The sequence below is a fragment of the Argiope bruennichi genome, chromosome 7 (assembly GCF_947563725.1).
Source record: "Argiope bruennichi chromosome 7, qqArgBrue1.1, whole genome shotgun sequence".
Taxonomy (NCBI): domain Eukaryota; kingdom Metazoa; phylum Arthropoda; class Arachnida; order Araneae; family Araneidae; genus Argiope; species Argiope bruennichi.
The window spans coordinates 80,357,335-80,381,204 of record NC_079157.1 but is presented as its reverse complement, the minus strand read 5'-3'; the positions used below and the strand labels follow the sequence as shown (position 1 = coordinate 80,381,204).

The 23,870-nt window shown below is 29.9% G+C and overlaps 1 protein-coding gene across 1 annotated transcript in view; it reads right to left on the bottom strand.

Moving 5' to 3' along the window:
- The window catches only part of LOC129974994 (fibrillin-2-like), a 124,278-nt gene that overhangs the window by 12,684 nt on the left and 87,724 nt on the right, over window positions 1-23,870 (bottom strand). The window contains exons 29-36 of the mRNA XM_056087843.1: window positions 21,827-21,937; window positions 20,507-20,644; window positions 16,434-16,577; window positions 12,961-13,067; window positions 9,944-9,993; window positions 4,134-4,303; window positions 1,635-1,802; window positions 193-339 (exon numbers count right to left, since the gene is read on the bottom strand). Coding sequence (XP_055943818.1) covers window positions 193-339; window positions 1,635-1,802; window positions 4,134-4,303; window positions 9,944-9,993; window positions 12,961-13,067; window positions 16,434-16,577; window positions 20,507-20,644; window positions 21,827-21,937 — 1,035 coding nt within the window. The remainder of the gene's footprint in view (window positions 1-192; window positions 340-1,634; window positions 1,803-4,133; window positions 4,304-9,943; window positions 9,994-12,960; window positions 13,068-16,433; window positions 16,578-20,506; window positions 20,645-21,826; window positions 21,938-23,870) is intronic.

Sequence of the window (23,870 nt, the reverse complement as noted above, 5' to 3'; positions counted from 1 at the left end):
GCAAGCAAGTATCAAAGGTATTAGTTAAAGTGAAATATAAAGCAAATTAAATAGTTGCAAAAGACATAAAAATAAAACAAACAATAAATGAATTCTCAAGGAAGGATACTACAGATAAATTTGAGATTTCAATAAAGAAAGCGAGAAAAAGGGCTATATTTATATTAAGTAAATTCAAACACAATTTCTTACCAACGCATGCCTCCTTGTCCAAAGCATCAGCTTCACCCTTCGCCTTCTTAAAACCAGAATTGCATTTACAGAAATAGTCTCCAAGGGTATTAATGCACTTAGAATTGGCTGGACATTTATGGGACCCTTCAAGGCATTCATCAATATCTATAAGAAAAGAATCATTTATGGGACCCTTCAAGGCATTCATCAATATCTATAAGAAAAGAATCATTTATGGGACCCTTCAAGGCATTCATCAATATCTATAAGAAAAGAATCATTTATGGGACCCTTCAAGGCATTCATCAATATCTATAAGAGTAGAATCATTTATGGGACCCTTCAAGGCATTCATCAATATCTATAAGAAAAGAATCATTTATGGGACCCTTCAAGGCATTCATCAATATCTATAAGAATAGAATCATTTATGGGACCCTTCAAGGCATTCATCAATATCTATAAGAATAGAATCATTTATGGGACCCTTCAAGGCATTCATCAACATCTATAAGAAAAGAATCATTTATGGGACCCTTCAAGGCATTCATCAATAACTATAAGAAAAGAATCAAAATAATTCTGAAATAGCACTAATGTTTGAAAGTACACAGCATAAAATTATTATAGAATCGCATGGAAGATATTAGATAATGTAAACTTTTCCCCAATGAGAAGGGAAATGTTATATGGATTAGAGACGAACTTCATATAGAATTAAGAGTTTGTTGTTTTGGTTTTCAAAAGGAATGAATAAATTAAAATGCCAGTGTTTTTTGAAATAATATCTACTTTTGAGTTTTTCTTTATAAATCTCGATTATAATCAATATTCACTTCAAGGTCCAAATACGGCAGCTCCATCTACAGCCAGATGCAATGCAAGAGCATTTTATGCAAACGAAAAGAGGGGAGACGTGATGACTTTCAGACAAACTGTAGCAGCCGAGGTGCTATTTTTTTAAACAGCTGCAGAAAGGGATATTATAAGATTACCGTCACATCTTAGCCATATCCGCTAAGAAAGGGACCATTGCGCTCATTGTAGCGAATAACGACCCATTAAGTTATTTGTTATATAGGTCCTTCTTATCACAGGTCAATGGGATGCTTTTAATACAGTGCATTCAGATTTTTTAATGTGATTTCATCCGTGCATGAACGAGAAACTATTAATTAATAAAAATGGACATTTTAGTCCAGCTGCCAGACGGAATACAAAAGCAGAAAAACTTATATTACAGCTGCAATATATTTTTTCTTAGATTTTCGTTTAGTGAGACCATATTAATGCAATAACCTGCCTTTGAGAGAAAATCAGTATTCTGCTTAAAAATTTATATTAAATCTTATGTATTCATTGCAGCAATATCAACAAAGCGGCGCTAAAGAAAAAAAAGAGGATACATCTAAACATCATTTTTTTGGATATCATTGTTGAAATTCTGGCTCCATTCTTACCTTCGCATCTTACAAGACGTTTGCCCACTGATGTTTTGATGGTGGATTGTATTTCTTTATAACCGGCTTCGCATGAGCACCCTTTCTTCTCATCACAGGTGGAACCTCTACCGCAGACATCTTGCAGCACAGTGGGGGTGCAAAGCGTGAGTTTCTCTTCTTCCACGGCTAAAGGATATTTGAAATGAATTTAAAATTAACTTAATAACAGTCTGAAATATTAAAGATGACTACTTACGGATGTAGAAACTGTTATTGATTTGAAAGGAAACTAGGAAGGGAGGCGAGGAAAAATATCTTACCAAGTTCAGACAAAAGAAGTGAAAAAATTTTTCTTGAAAATTTAATGTTACGAAGGTTTAAATGCAGTATTTCATTTACGATTTATCTAACAAAAACCTTCAAATGTTGACAAAAATAGTGTTCCCAAAAGAGTTATGATTTTAGAGTTAATGATTTAATTTTAGACAAAAAAAAAAATTAAATTTTAACAAACTATGCATACGTGAATTAATTTTTTTTTTAAATTGCTCGATTCTTTTGATATTTTTGATTCGACATCATTAATGGTATTTGCAATTTACGTCTGCGAGTTTCATTTTGTAAAAGATGAACTCACTATGGGCATGTGAAAGAACAGAATTAAAATGTAAAAATAATAGCATCGATTGTTATTGAAACAAAATAAAACAATAAAAACAATAACAATAATAACAAAAAAACAATAAAACAATAAAATTTTTAAAATACAAAAAAGGTCCGTCATTATTATTGAACTTCTGCATTCTGTTTCTCCGCTTTCGGGAGTTGTTTTGAGCTTTGCCTTTCGTCGTGCTGCTACGTCGATGATGTTACAAAGACTGATCGTTTTTTACATATACCGCTAGAGGGCGTTACAAGTGAGAGGCGGGGCAACATGCTTATGTAACACCACTTTCAAACGATTCCACCTGGCTAAGAGGTGAGAAGATGTGAGGATGAGCGCATTTCCGAATTCTACTTCATTCTTTAACCCTGATTTCCACCGCATTAGTTACTTTTAGTTCTCTCTTTTTCCATGTAAATGCAAGAGTTTGGGTAGTTTCAGATCATACTATTTTATTGCAACTCAAAATTGCGCATTGATAGCTTATATGGTCAGTATAAGTGGCAACAAACTTTCAGAACTAGTTGGAAAAATTATTTTATATTATATTTACCCTATTTTTTTACCCTAAAAATATTTTTTTTTGTAAAAAAGTGAATTACTAAATTTAAAAAAGAAATCTTCCTTTTATTCATCATAATTTAATATTTAGACCTCTTCCTGTAAATAAAAATTGCTCGAAAGTATTTTATTGCGAATTAGTATCTTTTTCAGACAATATAAAGAGTTACTTGCACTTTTTACGCCTGTTAAATAAAGCGTATAATCCAAGTTAATGTTATTGTTAAATATAAATTTCTCCTCTTTCCATGTTTCCTCTCACCCCGATTTTGACTAAATAAACATATCCTGACGCATTCGTAAAAGCGCAATAGATTTTTAAATCCGAGAGCGAATAGTACGGACAAAAAACAAAAATTAAAACACAAGCCTTAAAATGAATAAATATTTGAAATATAGATATATTTTTCAATTCCTACTATTAGTTCACACTCTCCCTATATATATTTATATATCTTATTGAGATTTTCAATCGATAATAAAATATTTTTTATTCATCCACTCAAGTTCAAATACATTTTTTAAACTTGTAGGGGATGACACTTGATGTTAATACAGTTTTTTCAAATATTAATTCTTTAATTAAATTTAATTAATTAATTTTAGTTTTTTATGGGAGAAAAAAACCGACCAATAGATGGCAGCACGATAGTGTCATATTGAATAATAAATCATTTTCGTTTTTAACATTATTTTAAAATTAATAATAATAAAAAAGAACTTGCATCAATGAAGGACATATCAGTGGATATGACCTTTTTATGGACTTCTGATATAGCTTATTCAGTTCAAAAAATTTCTCTCATATAAGATATTTAGCAGGATATAAATTTAGGAATAAATACCGTCAGTGGCGAAGCGTGTAGATCGCTGGAAAAAATTATATAAAATATTAAAGGATAATTATTTAATAAAAAATAACTGAAATAAATTTTTTCTTTGTTGACCTAAATAGGAATTGACTTAAAAAATCTTTTTAATGTTATTATCTTAAAATGTCAAAACATGTTCGAAGAGCTAAAGTGAAAAATGATGCAAATTCATTAAAACAACAATGATTGAAATCTGATTGATAGAAAAAGGTTGAATTTCAAACAATCGAATGTTGAAATATATTGATTCAAAATTAAAGTTTATGCTAATGTCAAACTTGCAACTGTACTCTTAGATAAATGTTTCAATGACCTCTTCAGACCCTTTCATGCGGTTAGGTAAAAACTGCATTTTTTTTTACATCATTTCTGTTTAGCTTTTGTACACTCTATATAGCAAAACATTTGAAAATTTTTTACCTTTCACGATGTCGCTGCTCATCAAAAGATTAGGTGGTAGAAGAAGATTCTTTTTTATTTCTTTTAACTGACTTAACCAGCGTTTAACTTCCAAGGTGGCATTAAATTTGTCTGAGGGTTGAGGTTTAAATTGTAGCCAGACATCGCACCGTATAATGTCTTTCTCCACCCTTGTTAAAGAAAAAGACATTTTTCATTAATTTCACATCTCACTCTATATATATATTCAATGTTTACAATGATTCTCATACAATAATGGCATAAGATATTTTATAATTTAAAAACTATTATTTATAATGCCGTTTCAATATATGACAAACATTTAAGGCGGCATGGTACTCGAAAAATCATTAAAAAAAATCAATTTTTTTTATTGGCTCATATGATAAATTGAGTCTTTCTAAATGTGGTAAAAGTTCAGAGACATAGCTTTATTTTTTACTAGACGCCTTTGGCGACCAGCCGGTTCGCCAATCTTAATGTTCGTTAAAATTTTAATAATTAAATATTTTATGCAATTCCAACTTTAATAGATTTTTCAGCAAAATATTTTAAAACTTCAAATTTTGATAGTCATATAATTCACTCATAATATTAAAAAGGCCTTCAGTCATAACGTAATATGTATCTCTCATTTTCTGTTAGCACCCGTAGAATTTATGCTTTAAATTAAAGTGGAAAGAATTAATCTTCAATTAATATAATAATATTTTTTACTGAAACAAAGCATTTTTTTTATAATCTGATTACTGAAAATAGAGTCACTCAGCGTTTAAACTTTATGGGCACTAAAGAATATCTTTTTTAATTTATGTAATATCTCAAGAGTTTGTCAACAAAATTTTCTTAGATTCATTATGAGCAGATCGATTAATTAACAATGTTTAAATTTAAATGCATCAAACACTAAGAAAATAAAACGAATCGTTTAAAATAAACGGTCGAAAACAGGTTTTAAAATAAACTACTTAAAAAACGATGTACTTAAAACTATAAGCATATACAAAAAATATATAACTAACATAAATACAATTTACTTACAAAAGCATGCGACTAACTCAAAAATAATTTAAATCATCCATTGATAACGGTTGTCATGGCAACAATCAGAACAGAATGCGCATGCATGAATTTTCTTCCCCAGTTACGTAACGCAAATACGTGATTTTTTCTACGCCAGTTGGGGTAACGCTATGCGGATTAGAAATTTTTAATTTCCTTTATTCTGTTTTATTTTAATTCAAAAGTACTTCACAATGCATCTGAAAGATCGATTAATTAACAATGTTGAATTTTAAATGCATCAAACATTAAGAAAATAAACGGAATCGATTGAAATAATCCGCCGAAAAATTTTAACCCTAGCCTCATTACTGTTGGGAGAAAAAAAAAATCGAAGCCTTTCTCATTTGGCGGTGCGGAAAATGGAAGATTTTTTCGGCGGAAAAGTTGGCGGTGGAGAAAATGGAAGATTTTTTTTCGGGAAAGTTAGTTTTTAATTAATAATTAAAATTCTAATTAAAAATTCGAAAAAAGGAACCCCAGGTGTACATTCCCAACCTCCAAGGTATACATGTACCAAATTTGGTAGCTGTAGGTCAAATGGTCTGGCCTGTAGAGCGCCAACACACACACACACACACACACACATTGAGCTTTATTATAAGTATAGATTATGTTATTCAAGAATTTTTGTTGCATGGCAAGAGAGTAAATAATGTTGCCACGCCCGCTTTTCAGATTCAAACACCTGTCAAAGAAGCCCATTTGGCAAAACATTGCCAATTTACCAAAAGCTTGCATCAAATGAGCAATTAGAACGGTGTATTCGATGCATGACACAAAACTCCAACGAGACTCTCCACAGTGCCATTTGGAGTGAATGAGTGAATGCTCAAAAGTTACAACTACATCGATCAAGCAAAATAGCAAGAATAGCAAGCAGAATAGCAGACATATATATACAAATAAAATCAATCAATTTTTGGTATGTGTATTAATTTTTTAAAGGTGTTATGATAAAGATTTGTGAAGTTTTGAACTTTTGTTAGTTTTTGTTACATCTTCAATATGCAAATATAATATTTTGTTTCAATAAATTTTCGAATTTTTTAACTTTAAACAAAATAATTTGAATCACATTTTGTAAAAGTCACAAGGAAATTGGATAAATTTTATATTATGTTTTTGCTTATATGCTACATTTCGAAAGCCTAAGGCGTTCGAAAAATGGAAGTAGGGGTATGAAATTTTTTGTGAATGATCAGAAATATTTGTTTTATAGACCTTAGTACGGAATTAGCTTTGAGGTGAATAGTAATTTTTTGTATAAAGATCTGAAGTTAGAATTTTTGCATTTTTCGGATTTTTTTGTGTTTTTTACAATGAAAAATTATAAAAAATTAAGTATTGTTGACAGTTACAAAATTTTTTGAAAAACTTTAAATTATTTCAAAAAAAATTTAGGGGTCAGTTTTAGAGTACTATTTTACATAAAATAAAAGTAAAATATAATTTTAAACATTAAAAATAAAAATAAATTTTGAGGTACCATGCCACCTTAAGGGAATATGATACTTAAAAGTAGAGGTATTATAAGCAAACTATAACAATAAAGTTAATTTAAACTATAAAGTTAAAAACGATAAAATTAAAATATAAAGTTAAAAATATCAAACGAATAAGTATGTGCGTAATGCTTGCATTAGATACCTTTTAAAAACCAAAGGAAAAGATATTTTCGATCAAGAATCCTGAAAGGACACTGTGAGGATTAGCATAAAATTTCTTTAAATAATAATTTGCATTAACTTGTTCTTAATAATTTATCCTTAAAAATAAAGTAGATGTTATTTTTGTAAGTCACTAATTAAATAAATCAGAAACTAATTTATTCTGTATTTTTTATTTATTCAGCTGTTCCTTAGAATTCGATAATGAGACAAAAAGGCTTTTTTACAGAAATTTTAAACGAAATTCTAATTAACGAGTTAATTAATTTTGTCCATGCTTACAAGGTCCTTTATCCAGTGGAGATGTAGCCCTACCCCTCTTTGAATTGAAGGCGACTAAAAAATTTAGAATTTGGATTTTATTTTAATTTTAAACCATGAGATTTATGTATTTTTATGTTCTATTTCTTATTCAATGAATAGTAACAGATACTTTATTTGTGTGTGTGTATATGGGCGCTCTACAGGAGAATCCATTAGATTCTCATCTTTCAAATTTCGCGCATTATACTTAGGAAAGTGGAAATATTCATCTTGGAGTGGAATTTTTAATTTCAATTAATTTTAAATATTAATTATATTTGTTTTCTTTCTTCATTGTTGATGGTTAAAATATGAAAATTAAAGACTTATTTTTTTATATATATCAGGCTGTGTTTAAAGCAAATATATATGACAATATTTTTGAATATTTTAGTAATTATAGTCAAAGATTAACTTCAGAAGTAAGCAACGAGGAAGATTTTTTTAAAGCTCACTTATTTTTAAATACTGTTGGTCTTTCCTGTTATTTAATTGTTTGTATAAAAACAAATTATAACGCTTTTAGCTTGATATTTTGCTTGCTTATAAATAGTTTGAGACATTTTTATTGAATAATCTTATGATGTATTAAGTAAATCATCTAATACAAACAAAATATATTTTGTATTACATAGATCTATATCTATATCTATCTATCTATAATACATAAAAATCTCGTGTCACGGTGTTTGTGTTCGTACTCCTCCGAAACGGCTCGACCAATTTTTATGAAACTTTTTATGTGTATTTGGTAGGTATGAGAATAGGCCGTAAAGTATATTTCATAACGCTAGGTAATTAGGGTGTCCCTATCCCGTCATTCCACATTCAACGTAAGGTGATGAGATCAACACTTGCTTGAAATCCTCGCCACTGTGGCGTAATGTTGAAAAAGTCCAGCTAAAAATAAACATGCGTCCAAATGCTACAAGATCGATCTGCTGACACATTCTTGGACCAATTGTTAGATATCGGTGATGGAAAAGTTGCTGTCTATGAAAATACTGGATGCATAAAATTGCCCACTAGTATCTGCACTGCCGTTGATTCGCAAAATGCTCTCATTGACCGCATATTTTCCGATGCACGCACACAATACATAAATCATGCGTGGCTGGCGGAAAAAGCCATTTTGGCAGCAAAAAATGTAGACGTCGACGATTTAAACTTTAAGATACAGTAGTCGTTGCCAGGCGACTTGGTATCATACAAATCGATCGATACAGTTTGCGATGCTAACGAAGCTGTAAATTATCCAACACAGTTTTCAACTCGTTGGATTTCCCAGGTATGTCACCACACCTGGAAAATTCCTAGTGTATACACACACACACACACACACACACACACACACACACACACACACACACACACACACACACACACACACACACACACACACACACACACACACACACCATATAGTACATACAAAACTATAAAGTTGAATCATTCTTTTTTCTATTCTTATATTTTTTACAAACATTATAGCATGAGATTATTTAAAATTTATTGATTTTCTTTTCAATTAAGTTATATTTTAGGTGAAACCTAGAAAATTAGAGTAATGTATGGCATAACGAATGTCATTGTTTAAGGCTTTTAAATTTTACAAATTGCATGATTACCAAAATTTTAAATTTCAAAATACTGAGAAAAACATTAAGACTAAATTACGCACAAAAGGTTGAATTATAATTTCTCATAGCAATAATTTCCTAATAATTCCGTCTCGAACCAGCTGATAGCCAAAAAGGGCTAGTTTTAAATATATTGAAAGTAAAACTATAGTCAATATTTGCAATTAGTCGTCTAATAATTTTACGATGTTACATAAACCAGTATATATATGGAGAAATTTTAATAGAGAGGTGTGAATATTTCGTTTTGGAATATAGACATTAAAATTTCTTATGCGTGCGATTTAGTGGGGGATTACAAAAACTTATTTTAAAAGCCGCTGAATTGTAAAATTGTAGTTTAGTTTAGTTTAGCTAAATGAACATCCAGTTTAAAGCAAAACTAGCGCTATTTTGGGATAGACCTCGTAATTTTGAACCATGGTCAGGTAACGAGGACGACACCTGAGTGTAAAATTATAAGACGTTAATCAAAGAAAGGGAGACTTTATCTTCTTCTCCTTAACTATTTCATTGGATTGATATTTTTGCTTAATGAAAGGATTTCAAATTTTTAGTTATTGTTTTGATCGGTCCTCACATAATGCTAGCCCAAGGTACTTACATTTATATATGTAGAATTACTATATTTTTAGATATGTAAATTAAATTGACATCGAGCATAGATTTAAAAATGCGATATAAGAATAACTTGGATTAAATATCGATTTCAAATATTCTATGAAATATAAATTTATTATTAGCGTAACATATTCCAAAAGCAGAATCTACCATTTGATTAGACTGTTTAGGTAACTAAAGAATCAAGTGTTGATCTTAAAAGCGCTTTAATAATAGAAACAGCTAACGTCAACAGTCTAACCCTGAATAAATATCTTTCTTCGAATTAAGCAATGGAAAATGATATTTATTTCTACTACTCCTATGATTGGAAAATTATATTTATACTACTATTCCTGTGATTGGAATATACAGCAACAATATACTACTATTCCTGTGATTGGAATATACAGCAACAATATACTACTATTCCTGTGATTGGAATATACAGCAACAATATACTACTATTCCTGTGATTGGAATATACAGCAACAATATACTACTATAATATAAGCATTTTGTTGAACGAGCTTACTTATAATTGTAAAGTTGAGCAAACTCCAGCTTATCATAAACTTGCATCATCTGAAAAAGAAAGGAAATAAGAATTAAAATCCCATTAATGTGTGACTGCACAAAAATTTTAATTTTAAACAACTTACACTTAATATCATGCCATTTGCTGTACCAACCTAATTCGTATAAAGTGATGTAATTGCAAGGAGCTATGAAACTGTCTGTGGGGTTATTAGAGGACCGAAAAATTAACTGAGATGAAAGATTCGAGAGATATTAATGATTCAATTCCATCAATATGTACTTGTCTGTGTTCAAAAAGAAAAAAATAATAATTCTCTCGACACAGCAATTGATTACCTTAAAAAAATTTAAATCGTTGGGGTATAAAATGTCTCCAGATTTCATCCATTCCATTATAAAAAATAAATGTTTGAAAAGAGGAATATTTTGCCTATATAATGTATATCACTGTTCAATGAATAATTTCACCGAAGTTCCATCATTTGTATGACCATATTCCATTTTAATTTCTTAGAAATCAAAAAATTTTCCCCTAGTGTAGTAAGAAAAGCTTGAAAAAATTATGCCGGCTCAAATATCTTTCTGGCCATTTGAAAATGATAAAACATTTTGAGATTCAAGGCAAAATGCTCGAGTGTAATTTCGTAAATGGGACTTGAATCTAGAGAATAAATTCAAAGACGCTATCTAGGCTTCTAATGTAGAATAAGTTAACATAAAATCTTAGTTTGAAAACTAAGAATAAATACATGACCCGAAAGGAAACGAGTCCTGCATTGATAAAAAAAAGATAGTTTTTTTCTTGTTTAAGATAAAAAAAATTCAGGATTCCTTTAATTTGGTTTGCTGATATCAAGGCGCAAAGGCAATTAATAAAATTTCATAAATAAAATGAAAAAAAAATTAGGGTCACATTTGGAAATACAAAAATAAAGAAAACAATTTCAAGATTACAATTTGAAATTCAATGCAAATTCAAAGAGCACAAATGCGTTTGAAAAAATAGTTTTAAAGTATTTTTCACAATTCGTATGACATTACGAAGCTGAATCTAAAGTATTACGGTGCATGTAGTTTCTTTAAGAGTCAAAAAGTAAGATAAAAGATAAGGAAATAAAGAAAATCGTTATTTTAAAATTTGTTTGCTAATTGATGAGAATTAAGCCGAAATAAGTTTGACGATTGGATTGGATTGGATTGGATTGGATTGGATTGGATTGGATTGGATTGGATTGGATTGGATTGGATTGGATTGGATTGGATTGGATTGGATTGGATTGGATTGGATTGGATTGGATTGGATTGGATTGGATTGGATTGGATTGGATTGGATTGGATTGGATTGGATTGGATTGGATTCATCAAATGACTCTTACCCATTTCAACTTGCATATTAATCGTCTGTATATAAAGGCATTTATTCTACTAACCTACTGGTACTATTACTTAGTTCTACTACTATTACTGGTTCTGTAGCAATACAATCTACAAAAACATCTCTTATTTAAATCTACAAATACATCTACAATCTACAAAAACATCTCTTATTTAAATCTACAAATACATCTACAATCTACAAAAACATCTCTTATTTAAATCTACAAATACATCTACAACTACAAATACATCTCTTCTTTCACTTTCCCACCCATCTGATTTTGTAAGATTAAAAGAAAGAAGGCAATAGGAAAAATTATTAAAAAAATCATTCTCGCCGTCAATAGCTTGTATATACAGCAAGAATGATTTTTCTAATTTTTAAGTGGAGAGATTTTCCGCACTTCATTTTATATCCTAATTAGTTTACTCTCTTTTTAAGGACTTTCTTAACCTTCCTTTTTCTATTGCTTTCTTTCTTTTAATCTTACAAAATCAGACAGGTTGGAAGGTGAAATAAGAGATGCAGATTGTATTGCTGCAAAACTAATAGTAGTAGTAGTAGAAGTAATTAATAGTACCAATAGGCCAGTAGAATTAATGCTATTTGCAGAACTCACCAAAAATTATATTTATTGCCATTTTAAAACAATATCAATTGTGATAGAACTTTCAGCAGGAATTGAAACTTCAGAATCAGAATTCGCAAAATTAATTTTTAAGATTAGATTTGTGAAAAAATCAAGTGCAGGCAGCAAGGATTTTTATTAAGTTTTATAGGCAGGATAAACAGTCAATAGGTGTTTGAAGGAAATAAACACCTTTTGGTCTAAACTTCATATAGAATTTTAGTACCAGTTATTGTAAGTGAAGTTTATGTAATGAATTTCGCCATATAGTGAAATACAATAACCCATAGCACCCCAGATACTTGGAACAACTTGTTACAAAGTACTAATAAGGCATTGGATCTGCTCAAATTTTTGATGACAACGTATATATATCCTTTTACACATAAATTCTTCGAAATATTGAAAAGAAACACAAAACTTTGGTAAGAAAATTATTATTAATTTTCTAACATCTATTAATTTTATTAGGTTAGTTAGTGAAGCTCAGAGATATGAACGGATATTACCAGTTGGTCTGTTTCAGTTCTTTTCTACTCTACAAAAGTCATTCTTTTGGATTTTACATGAAAAATCGAGGATTCTATTAAAACTCATGTTTTTTAATATCCGTCTTATAGAGCGTATAGACATGCCTTACAATCATCTTGAGTTGTGTAGCTCTTCTATTATTGCAGACAATGTGAATAAGTCGTTCACATATAGTTTCCACTCATTATTTCATGTTTAGTTTGTAATTCTCTGGTTTGACTGTTTATCTTTGAAAATTCTAGACACTCTTGTACAAATAAGAAATGCCAATAAATTTAAGGATTTCAAAGATATTGGAACCTGCTTTTCACATAAATTGACTAAAAGCATTAACTGTTGCTCCAAGCAGGGAAGGCAGTTAATCCATTTTGTTAAAATAGGACACGTTCTGTATGGATGAGTAGGGTTTTCAGTGAATAGTTTTTTTAAACAATTGTTCTATTTATTATAGTATATTCATGTTTTGTATACTTACAGCAATAATAACGTCTTGGCTCAGTTTCACTTTATTGATATTATTCTCACCAATTTCATACCTCTTTTTCAAGACTGGTAAGCCAGGGATCATAAATGTGTCAGCACCTAAAAAAATAACAAAATTGCTTTTTACAGGCAATTAAACAAAGAAAATTAAAAAAAAAATACTTGGAAATCTTTGCCGAAGATCTTTAGTAAACGTTTACATTTCAAATAATGAATTCTTATTTTTAAAAAGAGTCATGAATCTTTGCATTTGAAATATAAAACAAAATTTTGAGACTTAAATGTCTCATAATATGTGCGTAATATTCCGTGAATAATGTCTCAAAGTCTCATAATGTGAGGTAAAGATTTTAAACCTTTCGGTAAGTATTTTTAGTGACGTCAATGCTTTAGAAGTCTTTTCCTCGCTATACCAGTTCCTTTATATACAGGGTGTTTATTTAGTCCCGGACCCATTTTGATGTTTAATAACTCATAAAATAATAAAGATAGATTAAAATTAATAACATAAATGGTTAAATAGACTCAAAAAGTTTCATGACCCTTGTCAATGAACTTCCACGTGTGCCCCCTTCGTCGCACGGAGAATATCAAGTCGATAGTCAATTTCACGCCAGGTAGCGGCAAGCATGTCGGCATCAACAGAGCCTATTGCGGTTGTAATTCTGGCTTTTAGGTCATCAATGTTCGACACTCTCCTCCTGAAAACGTTGTCTTTTACAAATCCCCAAAGGAAAAAGTCCAGCGACGTTATGTCAGGTGATCTGGGTGGCCAAGGAATTGGACCTCCTCACCCAATCCTCCTCGCAAGGACGTCCGGAACGTTTCTTATCTGCGATACTTCCAATTTCTAGAAAATTCTTTTTCCACCGCAAGATGCTGTTTTTGGATGGAGGATCTTTTTGGTAAATTCTTCTGAAATTTCTCTGTGCTTGCACTATCGATTTCGTTTCTATGAACCACCATAAAATCTGTGCTTTCTCTTCTGGTGTATGCATTCTCCTTAATATCCGCTCGAATAAAACATCACATACAAAAGTACTACATAGAACAAACACATCAAAAGTAAACATAACACTGCAATAGTTGCCAAAAACAAAAGAGAGAAAAATGCAATTAATAAGCAGACGATATTTAGAAAAGTACAGATATTTAGAGTGGAAAATGAAATTATCTGAAATTAACCACACACGCAGACGATATTTACAAAAGTAAAAATATTCAAACCTGAAAAGGAAAATATATGAGTTATTCCATCAATAAATGCCATAAGTTTGTTTATATCTTCATTATTTTATGAGTTATTAAACATCAAAATGGGTCCGGGACTTTATAAACACCCTGTATAATGAAACTGAGAACTTTGGATCTCAAAAACTCCTTGTTTTAAATATAACCCTTCTAATTAATGTTAATCAAATCATTTAACACTAGTTTTCTTTGTCTGAAAAAGGAACAATTGATAATTCACTTCTAAAGAAGATTCTAATGTTGATCTTAAAAACAGTTCTTTGTTTTAAAAAAATATTATTACGGTAGCTCAATATTTTCTTGTACAAAACTATCTTGTTCTATTTAATTGACACCTTTCTTGTATTATACAATATTTCTACACACATTCCTTTTTATAGTTTAAAACATTTCCTCGGAATTGATGTTTTCATTGATTAAATTTTTTGTTTATATTTAATAGTTATCAATTGTTAAAGCAAATCAACAAAGAAGGAGCTTTATAGATTTTAAATATTAAAAGAAATCTATATTTGTATTATATTTCCAAATTGTATCCAAATAACTTTAAATTTTCTCTCACGCATTCTCTCTCATGCGTATACATAAGCTAAATGAATTAGTCCATTATTGAGGCCCCCATTAAAAATCATATAAATTGCAGCACTTTATATTTCAACGAGATTTATCAATATTCCTTCAGCGGTTCTATGTATTTTCATCACCTATGTAGACTATGACTAGATATTAACTTATAGGAATAACTTTGTTTAAACGATGTAACTTTGCTGCCAATTTTGAGAAAATAAATTTTATATATTTTGTATGTTCCGATGCTGCCAAATAATCTGAGCCAAATCTGTTTCACTGCCAAAAAGCTTGTTTTTTAATCTCTAAGCAATAAAAAAGACGTGCATCGTAATTTTGAAAATTATTAGTATTGAATATTGCTACGAATCTGTAATGTTGCTTCCTAGCACAGTTAGTTCCATCGAACGAAAAACAGTTTTACTGTCTGCTCAATTGGAGCCTGATCGGATGCTGGATTAATGACACCCGGACTTGGCGATAAAATAGATGATAATTGAATATTCGTGAATTTTGGCGATGGGACCAATAAGAGGCGAGTTATGCTTAATTCTTCGTGAGCCTTCTGTGTCCTGCTTCGGGAGCTATAAAGGGCCGACTATCGCCAGTAGAAGTCAGTCTTATAGTGAATCAACGACGAATGAGTTGAATCAGTCCAGCGAAGCGCAAGTGTTGAGTGGAGCTCGAGCAATGAATGGACTGAGAATTGGTACCCTTCGCCGAGTTTTGGAGACAAGTATTGAAGCCGCATCGAATCGTGTGTGGTGTAGCGCATAGTCGTGAGTCGGCAACTGGGTACAGCTAAAGCGAGGAGCCAGAGAAGAAGAATAGCAGGCATTTGGAGAGACTTTAATGAATAGTTACTTAGATTCCCTCTTTCTCCTTCATTCTGCCTGGTCGCTTTGTGAGTTGTGATTGTTGTTTACTACTGATTACTATCTGTGGTATGCTGCTCGTTATGAGTGTGCTGCTGTGTAAAGCTTATCTGCGTCTAGACTGCATTTTGTCGTCTGCATCTCAGCTTAATAAACAAGGCTACTTGTCATTGAAGTTTGGTGGTTGTGTCACCATATACCCATTACAGCGAACCCGTCGATTTTAACGGAATTATTTCCGAAACAATATTATATTTTTATTGTAAAATTCAAACTTTACATTTTAAAGTTACTTTACGTTTTTACAAACACGTTTTTAGCGTCCTTTTACCGATCATCTGTCGAGTCACTGTACTCATTACGCATGCAGTGGCTCACCCTGTTTAACTCTGATCCGAGGATGAATAAATATTTCATCTTATTCTGCATAAAAGTCTGTTTTCGAAGAAGGAGAAAAGAACAAGCTGAGCGTTTTTAATCAAAATTGATTATTCAATATCAACAATTTGCAAAATCATGAGCATTTATTTGAATTGATTAGAGTGAAACGCAAAGTCACCATCAGCGAAAATCGATTCAGAGATCCTATGCTATTAAAATAGCGTACTTATCTATAGAAAACATACAGAATATATAAACGTAGTTTAATTTTAAAGACACGATTTGTTTGGAGTTATTTGAATTCCTAGTTATAATATACATAGGGGAATATATCAAATTAGTGAGTGTATGTAGATAGGCACCCTTTAACAGGTATCATGAAACTACTTACTGCTAATTTCACATGATTGTTTTCCTGTATCATAGGTGAATGACGGTGGGCATCTACAATCTCCAGTTCTATCTTTGGCGCCAATGTAACATGTTTGTCCTTTACTAGAGCATTGTGCCTGCATATCGCCAACACTACAAGGATCTGAAACAAAAATATATCTTGATATATATAAATAACAAGTATATAAATATCTATCTATATATCTTAAAGGAACTAATTTATTGAAAATTGAGATAAATTTTAAAATATTCTTCAAGAATAATCTCGCAGTTGCCTTTTCAATGTATCTATTTCATAAAATAATTGTAATAAGCATACATGATGCTTTTTTCTCATGTAATGATATAATTAAGGTTATTAATAATAGGCCAATTTTTTCTTTCAGTTTTTGAGAAGATTTAAAGAATAATAACTATCCATCTTACATAAATGTGCGAAGAAAAATGAAAAAACGTTCTTTAATCTTTGCCGAAAATTTAATTAAAAATACGTTTTAGCATCACATTATCGGTATTCTATTTGCATCTCATCGTTAGTGGTCGTTTTCTCTCTCATGTTTCTCGAAGTAGTCCAAGGTAATATACGAACCAATCAGGAAAACGAAATTTATTAATTTGATTACGGAGCAAAGTCCAATTATATATGCTTTTCCTTTGGCACAGCAGTATTAATTGTCAATCCTCAGTCATGTCCATGGGGGGGGGGAGGCAATATTGGCCAATATTCATAAAGAAGTGCGGGAAGAGGGAAGGGACAAGAAATTATTGTACAAAAAAAAAAAAGAGTTCAAAAATTTTATGAGTGTTATCGCTGCAAGAAAAAAAAACCCTCCATGGCTGATTTTAAATTACAGGAATTATTTTGGTACATACAAATGGCTAGTAACTGTTGCCTGATGATAGGGAAAAATCAGAATTTAAATACAACGATATAGAGTTTGCTAAATGTGTGTAAAAATTTTGAAGGAATATAATCTTTAGAGAAAGGAAATTATAGGAAGTTTTTTTTTTTTTTGAAATTATGAACAAAGTGAGGGAAGGGGATAAGAGAGTATTTTTGACAGATTCTATAAGGGATGTAAAGTCATCTTTGTATGCCCCTGAGCCAAAAAACACCTAACTGATGCAAATTATCACAGTTGAGGAGTACAAAAGTACTGATCTAAGCCAAGTACACCAAGTACAAGTAGAGATGATAGGATAATGAAGATAATATTTTAAATAGAACCATACTGAGTTTGCTAAATGTGTGTAAAAATTTTGAAGGAATATAATTTATAGATGGTGGTGGAAAGAAATTATAGAAAGGAAATAATTTTTTTGAAATTATTCACGAAATGGGGAGAGGCTAAGAGAACATTTTTGACAGATTCTACAAGGAATGCAATGTCATCTTTGTATGAGCCTAAGCCAGAAACACTTAACTGGCATAGTTGAGGAAAGAAAACGTACTGATCTACTCCAAGTACATCAAGATTCAAAGATGGTGGAAAATTGAACGTTTAGTTTCATAAGATTTTACATTTGGTGAAAGTGGCTGATTGTTTACATATTTTGAATGCTGCCAAGGTAATAGAAAAACTCCAAATCATTATAAACATTTGTTATAATATTAATTGATTCTATGCTGGTTATTTGTAAACTTCTTTAAAATAAATTCTGTAAGATGGGGGGGGGCTATATTAGGAAAACAAGAACTTGCATCCTGAATCACGCGATTTCTCATTCGCGCTCGTGGTTCCTTTCCCTCCTTTCCTTTAGCATGAAAATGCTATTTTTTTTTCAGGAAGAACTTCATCTAAATTGAAAATAAATAAAGAAATTATATATATTTCAAGGAAAATTACTACGGAAGTTTTGCTTATTGTTTGAAGTTGTTTATTTCAAGAATTGATTTTCAATAAAAAATGAATATTAAAAATATATATATTAATTTGAAAAAGACCATTTTAGATTTACATTTTAGCCTACATTAAAAGGTATTTAAAGGTCTTAGAAAGAGAGGGTATTTTCTTTAATATCATTGATACCTTAATTTTGAATAATTTGTGCAAATATACCAACTTTGATGAAATTAAAATTAAAAAAAAATAATGTCTAAAACAAATATTAACAAATCCATGAAAAACAATACATTACGGAAAACATCACATTCAATGAACCGAAACTGATTTATTATTCACTTACAGAATTAATTGTTAGTAGATAATTCATAATAATTTCACTGAAATTAAGGATATATAAAATTGAATGTATGGTAATATGGCTTATCTAGTTGGTTATTATTGCATTTATATCGTTTGCTTCACAACAGAAATTAATTCAATAAGATCTGTATCTGCATATGTGCTAAAAATAATTTTGATACTATATTCCCAAATTCATTAACATTCATGCAAGCTTATTAATATTGCAATTTTGGCTACTGATTTATATTTCTGAGAACATATATTTGTTGTTCAGACATATAATACCATCAGAGATGTAAATAGTATATCATGAACAAAAATACTTAATTTGCGAATGCTAAACTTATAATTATTTATTTTCATAATGAATAAACATGCACTTTGGTATTTATAACTATCTATTAAAAATATATAAAATGTGTTCCTAGAACGTGCCCCTTTTCTATTAAAATCCAATGACTCAAAGCGTTTTCAAAGCAAACAGGCTCTTATAAATGGGATATTTTAATTATGACAAGAGAAACATTGATTCGAAATCGGTTTTAGGCTAAACTTCGAATGTTGGAACGTTTCTCAAGCTTTTAAGATCTTTAGCATACCTTTCATTTGAAGTGCAATGGGGTGAAATGAAAAATTAGCAATATGATGAATTATTTTTAAAAAATATGTTTTTAATTAATTTTTTCATACTTAAAAATTAAATAAAATTTTTTTTAAAAATGTTTCAACTATCAAAATTTTGATATTTTTCTTTTTTATGCAACTTTATCTAATAATAAATACAAATATTTCCTTATGGGATCACAGAAAAAGTGTTATTTAGCTACAGGATTTGGCAACATCTACAGAATCTAATGGATCACGTGATTTCAGTTTTCATATGTAAAAGAACAAGTGCAATTGGATTTTAGCCTTCTTGTCGATGAGTTAAACATGAATCTCTGGCGTGTCGTTAAATATTATCGAAACAATGTAAGAAAATAAATTTAGCTGGAAATGAATCAAGTGAAGAAATTTTTTAAAAGGCATTCAAAAATTACTTGCTTCAAAATACTCGAATTTTTTTTGCATAATTGTATTTACTCAAAGGTACTGCAAACAGGATATAAAACTTTCAAATTACTCAGTTTGTAGTTTGTATTTCGTTTTATTACTGGATTAAATTTTAAGTGTGCTATACTATTTTTTTATAGTTTTTCTAAAAGATATTGCACATTGTTTATCTATATAACTGCAAGCATGTTATTTATTTTAAAATTCAGTGCTTATCAATCATCTTGTACTTTTGTAATTTTTTTTAACTTCCAGTTACCTATTGAATATATCTTTATCGTAACTTTATTTATTGAAATAGACATTTTCAGAGCAACCAATGTTATTCGGTATTTCTTAGGTTGAAGGCATTAAAACTATCTCAATTTAATAATTTTGTTAGCCTAAACAACATAACAAATTCTTTATTGTGGTATATAAATTTAAATTATTTATTTTTAGATTCTCTTTATATGTCTTCAAATTCTTATTTTCTCTGTGATGCTCACTTTCATGATTTTCTTTGCTAAACTCACTTGATTGTTGAATTCGTCTTCTAAACGCTTACAGAATCGAAAAGAAAGGAAACTTTTTTTCATGGCCAGTGATTTTTCTTCTTTGCTGATTTAAATTAAAGCAACAAAAACAACTAAATCAAAATTGCTTTTTTTTTTACCATAATCATGTTCAGAAACAGAGTGTCCTCATTTTACAGAGCAAAGTAAGCAGGATTTGGGTAGAAAGCTTCAAAAGATTGCTTAATAACCCTCCTTGGGATAGTCGAGCAGGCGAGAGTGCCCCTAGTTTAGAATATTTTTAAATTTTACAATAAATGGAAATTGATATCTACCAAGGCAGCCTTTTTCATTATCTATATATCCTTTAGGGCAAACACATTTGTATCCGTCATTTTTCCAATCATCTACGCATTTTTCTGCTCCTCTGGTTTTGCATTCCTTTTGCACATCTTCATCAGAACAGGATCTTACTAAACATAGAACAAAAAAAAATATTTAATATTTATTAAATAAATTTTTTATATCAATAATAAAAATAAACATAACAAAAATAAATTTTTTTCATTTAAAAATTCATTATTTTGAAAATCTCTCGTAACTGTAGTAATTCACAATACGAAAAAATCAAATTTATGAAAAACAATTCGTTTTAATTAATGATAATCTTTTGTTCCTCATTTTGATCCAAATCTGATAGTTAGAATCCTGTCCACCTTCTTCGCGAAGGCACGCTAATCTGCCTCATCACCAATTAGATTGATTCAGCAGAAATCTTGTTTCATTACAATAATAATGTTGGCAATAAACCTTGGTGAAAGGGTTGTATAATATTTCATGCTAGCCATATCCAATAATCAGTTGGCTCACTTTGAATACTGGTTGTTGCACTTTATTTATACTGGTTGATTTGTATATACTGGTTGTTACAGTCTTTTATGTATAATTTGATATACAGGGTGATTCAAAACTTATTATTCAAATTTCGTCGAGAGGTATCGAATATGCCAGGAAACTGATTTCACATAGGAAAGTATGCCCTGAAACGTCATCTGTATGGAGAAAATGGATAAGTGAAGTGAACACTGGAAAAAGTACAGTTATGTAGTAGCGAATGTGACTTTCATTCCAACAAGGTAAAAATTGCCAAAGATCAGGAAAATTCTGCATTGCATTGAAAATGATATCCTTAAAAAGACATTTTTTTTTTTAAACTTTAAAATAATGCGAATATCAGTTTTATTCAGTAATATTTTCTGGAATTATTGATGATATATTGTTTAATCTACAACAATTCCTAAATACCAGTATTTTTTCAATAATATATGCCAGATTATTGCTTAATTTTAACAAAAATTTCAAAAAAATATTTATTAAAAATTCCTCTTCCAATGTATATTTGCGCCAAATTTTTCAATTGTAAGTCAAGTAGTCTGATCTATAGAGCGCCAACACACATGCCTTCAGATATTTTGTGCGTCACTATAGTTTCTTGCCATGGTATTACAGAAAATTTTTTTAAACTGAAAGTTTGATGTTTGGTCAAGCATTAGACAGCTTTATATACATTTAACTTTTGTATGAAATCTTTTATATAAAAAGAAAATAAATAAATAAAATTAAAGAACAGCAACTGGGAAAATAAATATGCTTACAGTCACAAGTAATTCCATTGCCGGCCAGTTTAAATTTTCCCGTACATTTGCATTTGCTGTCCCCATCTCTCTGTCTAGATGGACAAACAGTGGCTTTCAAAACACATTTTTCTGAAACCAAAAAACATAACATATTTCATTAGGAATAGAATAATTCAAATGCTCATAAAGAAGTGACACAACCAAATTATATGAAATAAATCACAATTTCATCGTTCTGCAGAATGTCTCAATGTTCACATTTGCTTTTTATTTCCTAAAGAGTCGAATTCCTAAGTTTCAATTTAATCTGAGATTATCACCAATGCCTTTCAAGGCTTTGATGGATATAATAATTTATTCAAAGCTGATATTACAGTTTAAGACACAGTTTTCATAGCCTTAATCCCACAACATTTAAGTTAATGCGATAGAAAATTATATTTAAATGTACTGATCTCTGTTAGTCATAACTTAGCAAGTTATCAAAGATACGTCAATTAATCAAAAAAAAAAATTGTAAGTTAATCCCACAACATTGTAAGTTAACGCGATAGAAAATTATATTTAAATGTACTGATCTCTTAGTCATAATTTAGCAAGTTACCAAATATACGTCAATTAATCCCTCAACATTGTAAGTTAATCCCACAACATTGTAAGTTAACTCGATATAAAATTATATTTAAATGTACTGATCTCTGTTAGTCATAATTTAGCAAGTTACCAAATATACGTCAATTAATCAAAAAAAAAAATTGTAAGTTAATCCCACAACATTGTAAGTTAACGCGATAGAAAATTATATTTAAATGTACTGATCTCTGTTAGTCATAACTTAGCAAGTTACCAAATATACGTCAATTAATCCCACAACAGTGTAAGTTAATCCCACAACATTGTAAGTTAATGAGATAGAAAATTATATTTAAATGTACTGATCTCTGTTAATCATAACTTTGCAAGTTACCAAATATACGTCAATTTTTTCCTTAGTGAGTATTATGAGTGAGAATTCCTTAGTGATACGTATAAATTATTTAAAGTATAAGCAACAGTACACTGTCAGCAATTTAATTCATAATAGGTTTCAGTTAATCAACAAATAATTATATTGTAAAAGGTCAAGAAACTTTCCATTTTAAAACGAATGGCATTTTGTGAAAATATTTAAACGGTTAAACATTCTATTGTCTTATATTACATGAAATTAATAGAGGAATTCAATTATTTGTAGTTTATGTGCATGGTTATTTGCAGAAAATGAACGATTATGAATCATTTACATGAAAATTTATTTTAATAATATGTGCTTTATTAATGGCTGAAATAACCCCTTTAATTGAATATAAGTGATTAACAGTTTTATGAAGAGTACTGAATATTTGAAAGCGGTACTCAGTGGTATAATATAAACTAAGATATAATGAATTATGCTGTCAAGATTAATATTATTACTAATATAATTAATACAGTTATGGAATTTCTACTTTTAAAATCACACAAAGCATTAATAGTTAATCTCATTTTTATTTCTTTCAAAAAAAAATATCTAAGTTGCGCAAAAAATGAACATTTATACTTGAAAAAAAAATCGTACATGAAGACAGAAAAAGGAATGTTGACGTTTTTTTTCCAATTCTTCTATGTTAAAATTATTTAAAATCACTTAATTAATTGAAGTACTTTCGCAATTCGTTATTTTATTCTATAGAAATTTTTTAAAAAGCTTTTTCATTCGGTGTTAAGCCATAATTGCCGGATTTCTAAAAAAGGATAGAGATTTAGGTGTTTAAAATAAGGAAAACCAGTATTATTTTGCATCATTATTAATGCATTGCTACACCTAGTACGCAAGTTTGTAAGTTCTTAGCATGTGATAATCCGACGCTAATCTATATACTTATAATAAAGCTCAATGTGTGTGTGTGTGTGTGTGTGTTGGCGCTCTACAGGCCAGGTCATTTGACATACAGCTATCAAATTTGGTACATGTATACCTTAGAGGTCGGGAATGTGCACCTGGGGTCCCTTTTTTTGAAATTTTAATAAGAATTTTAATTAT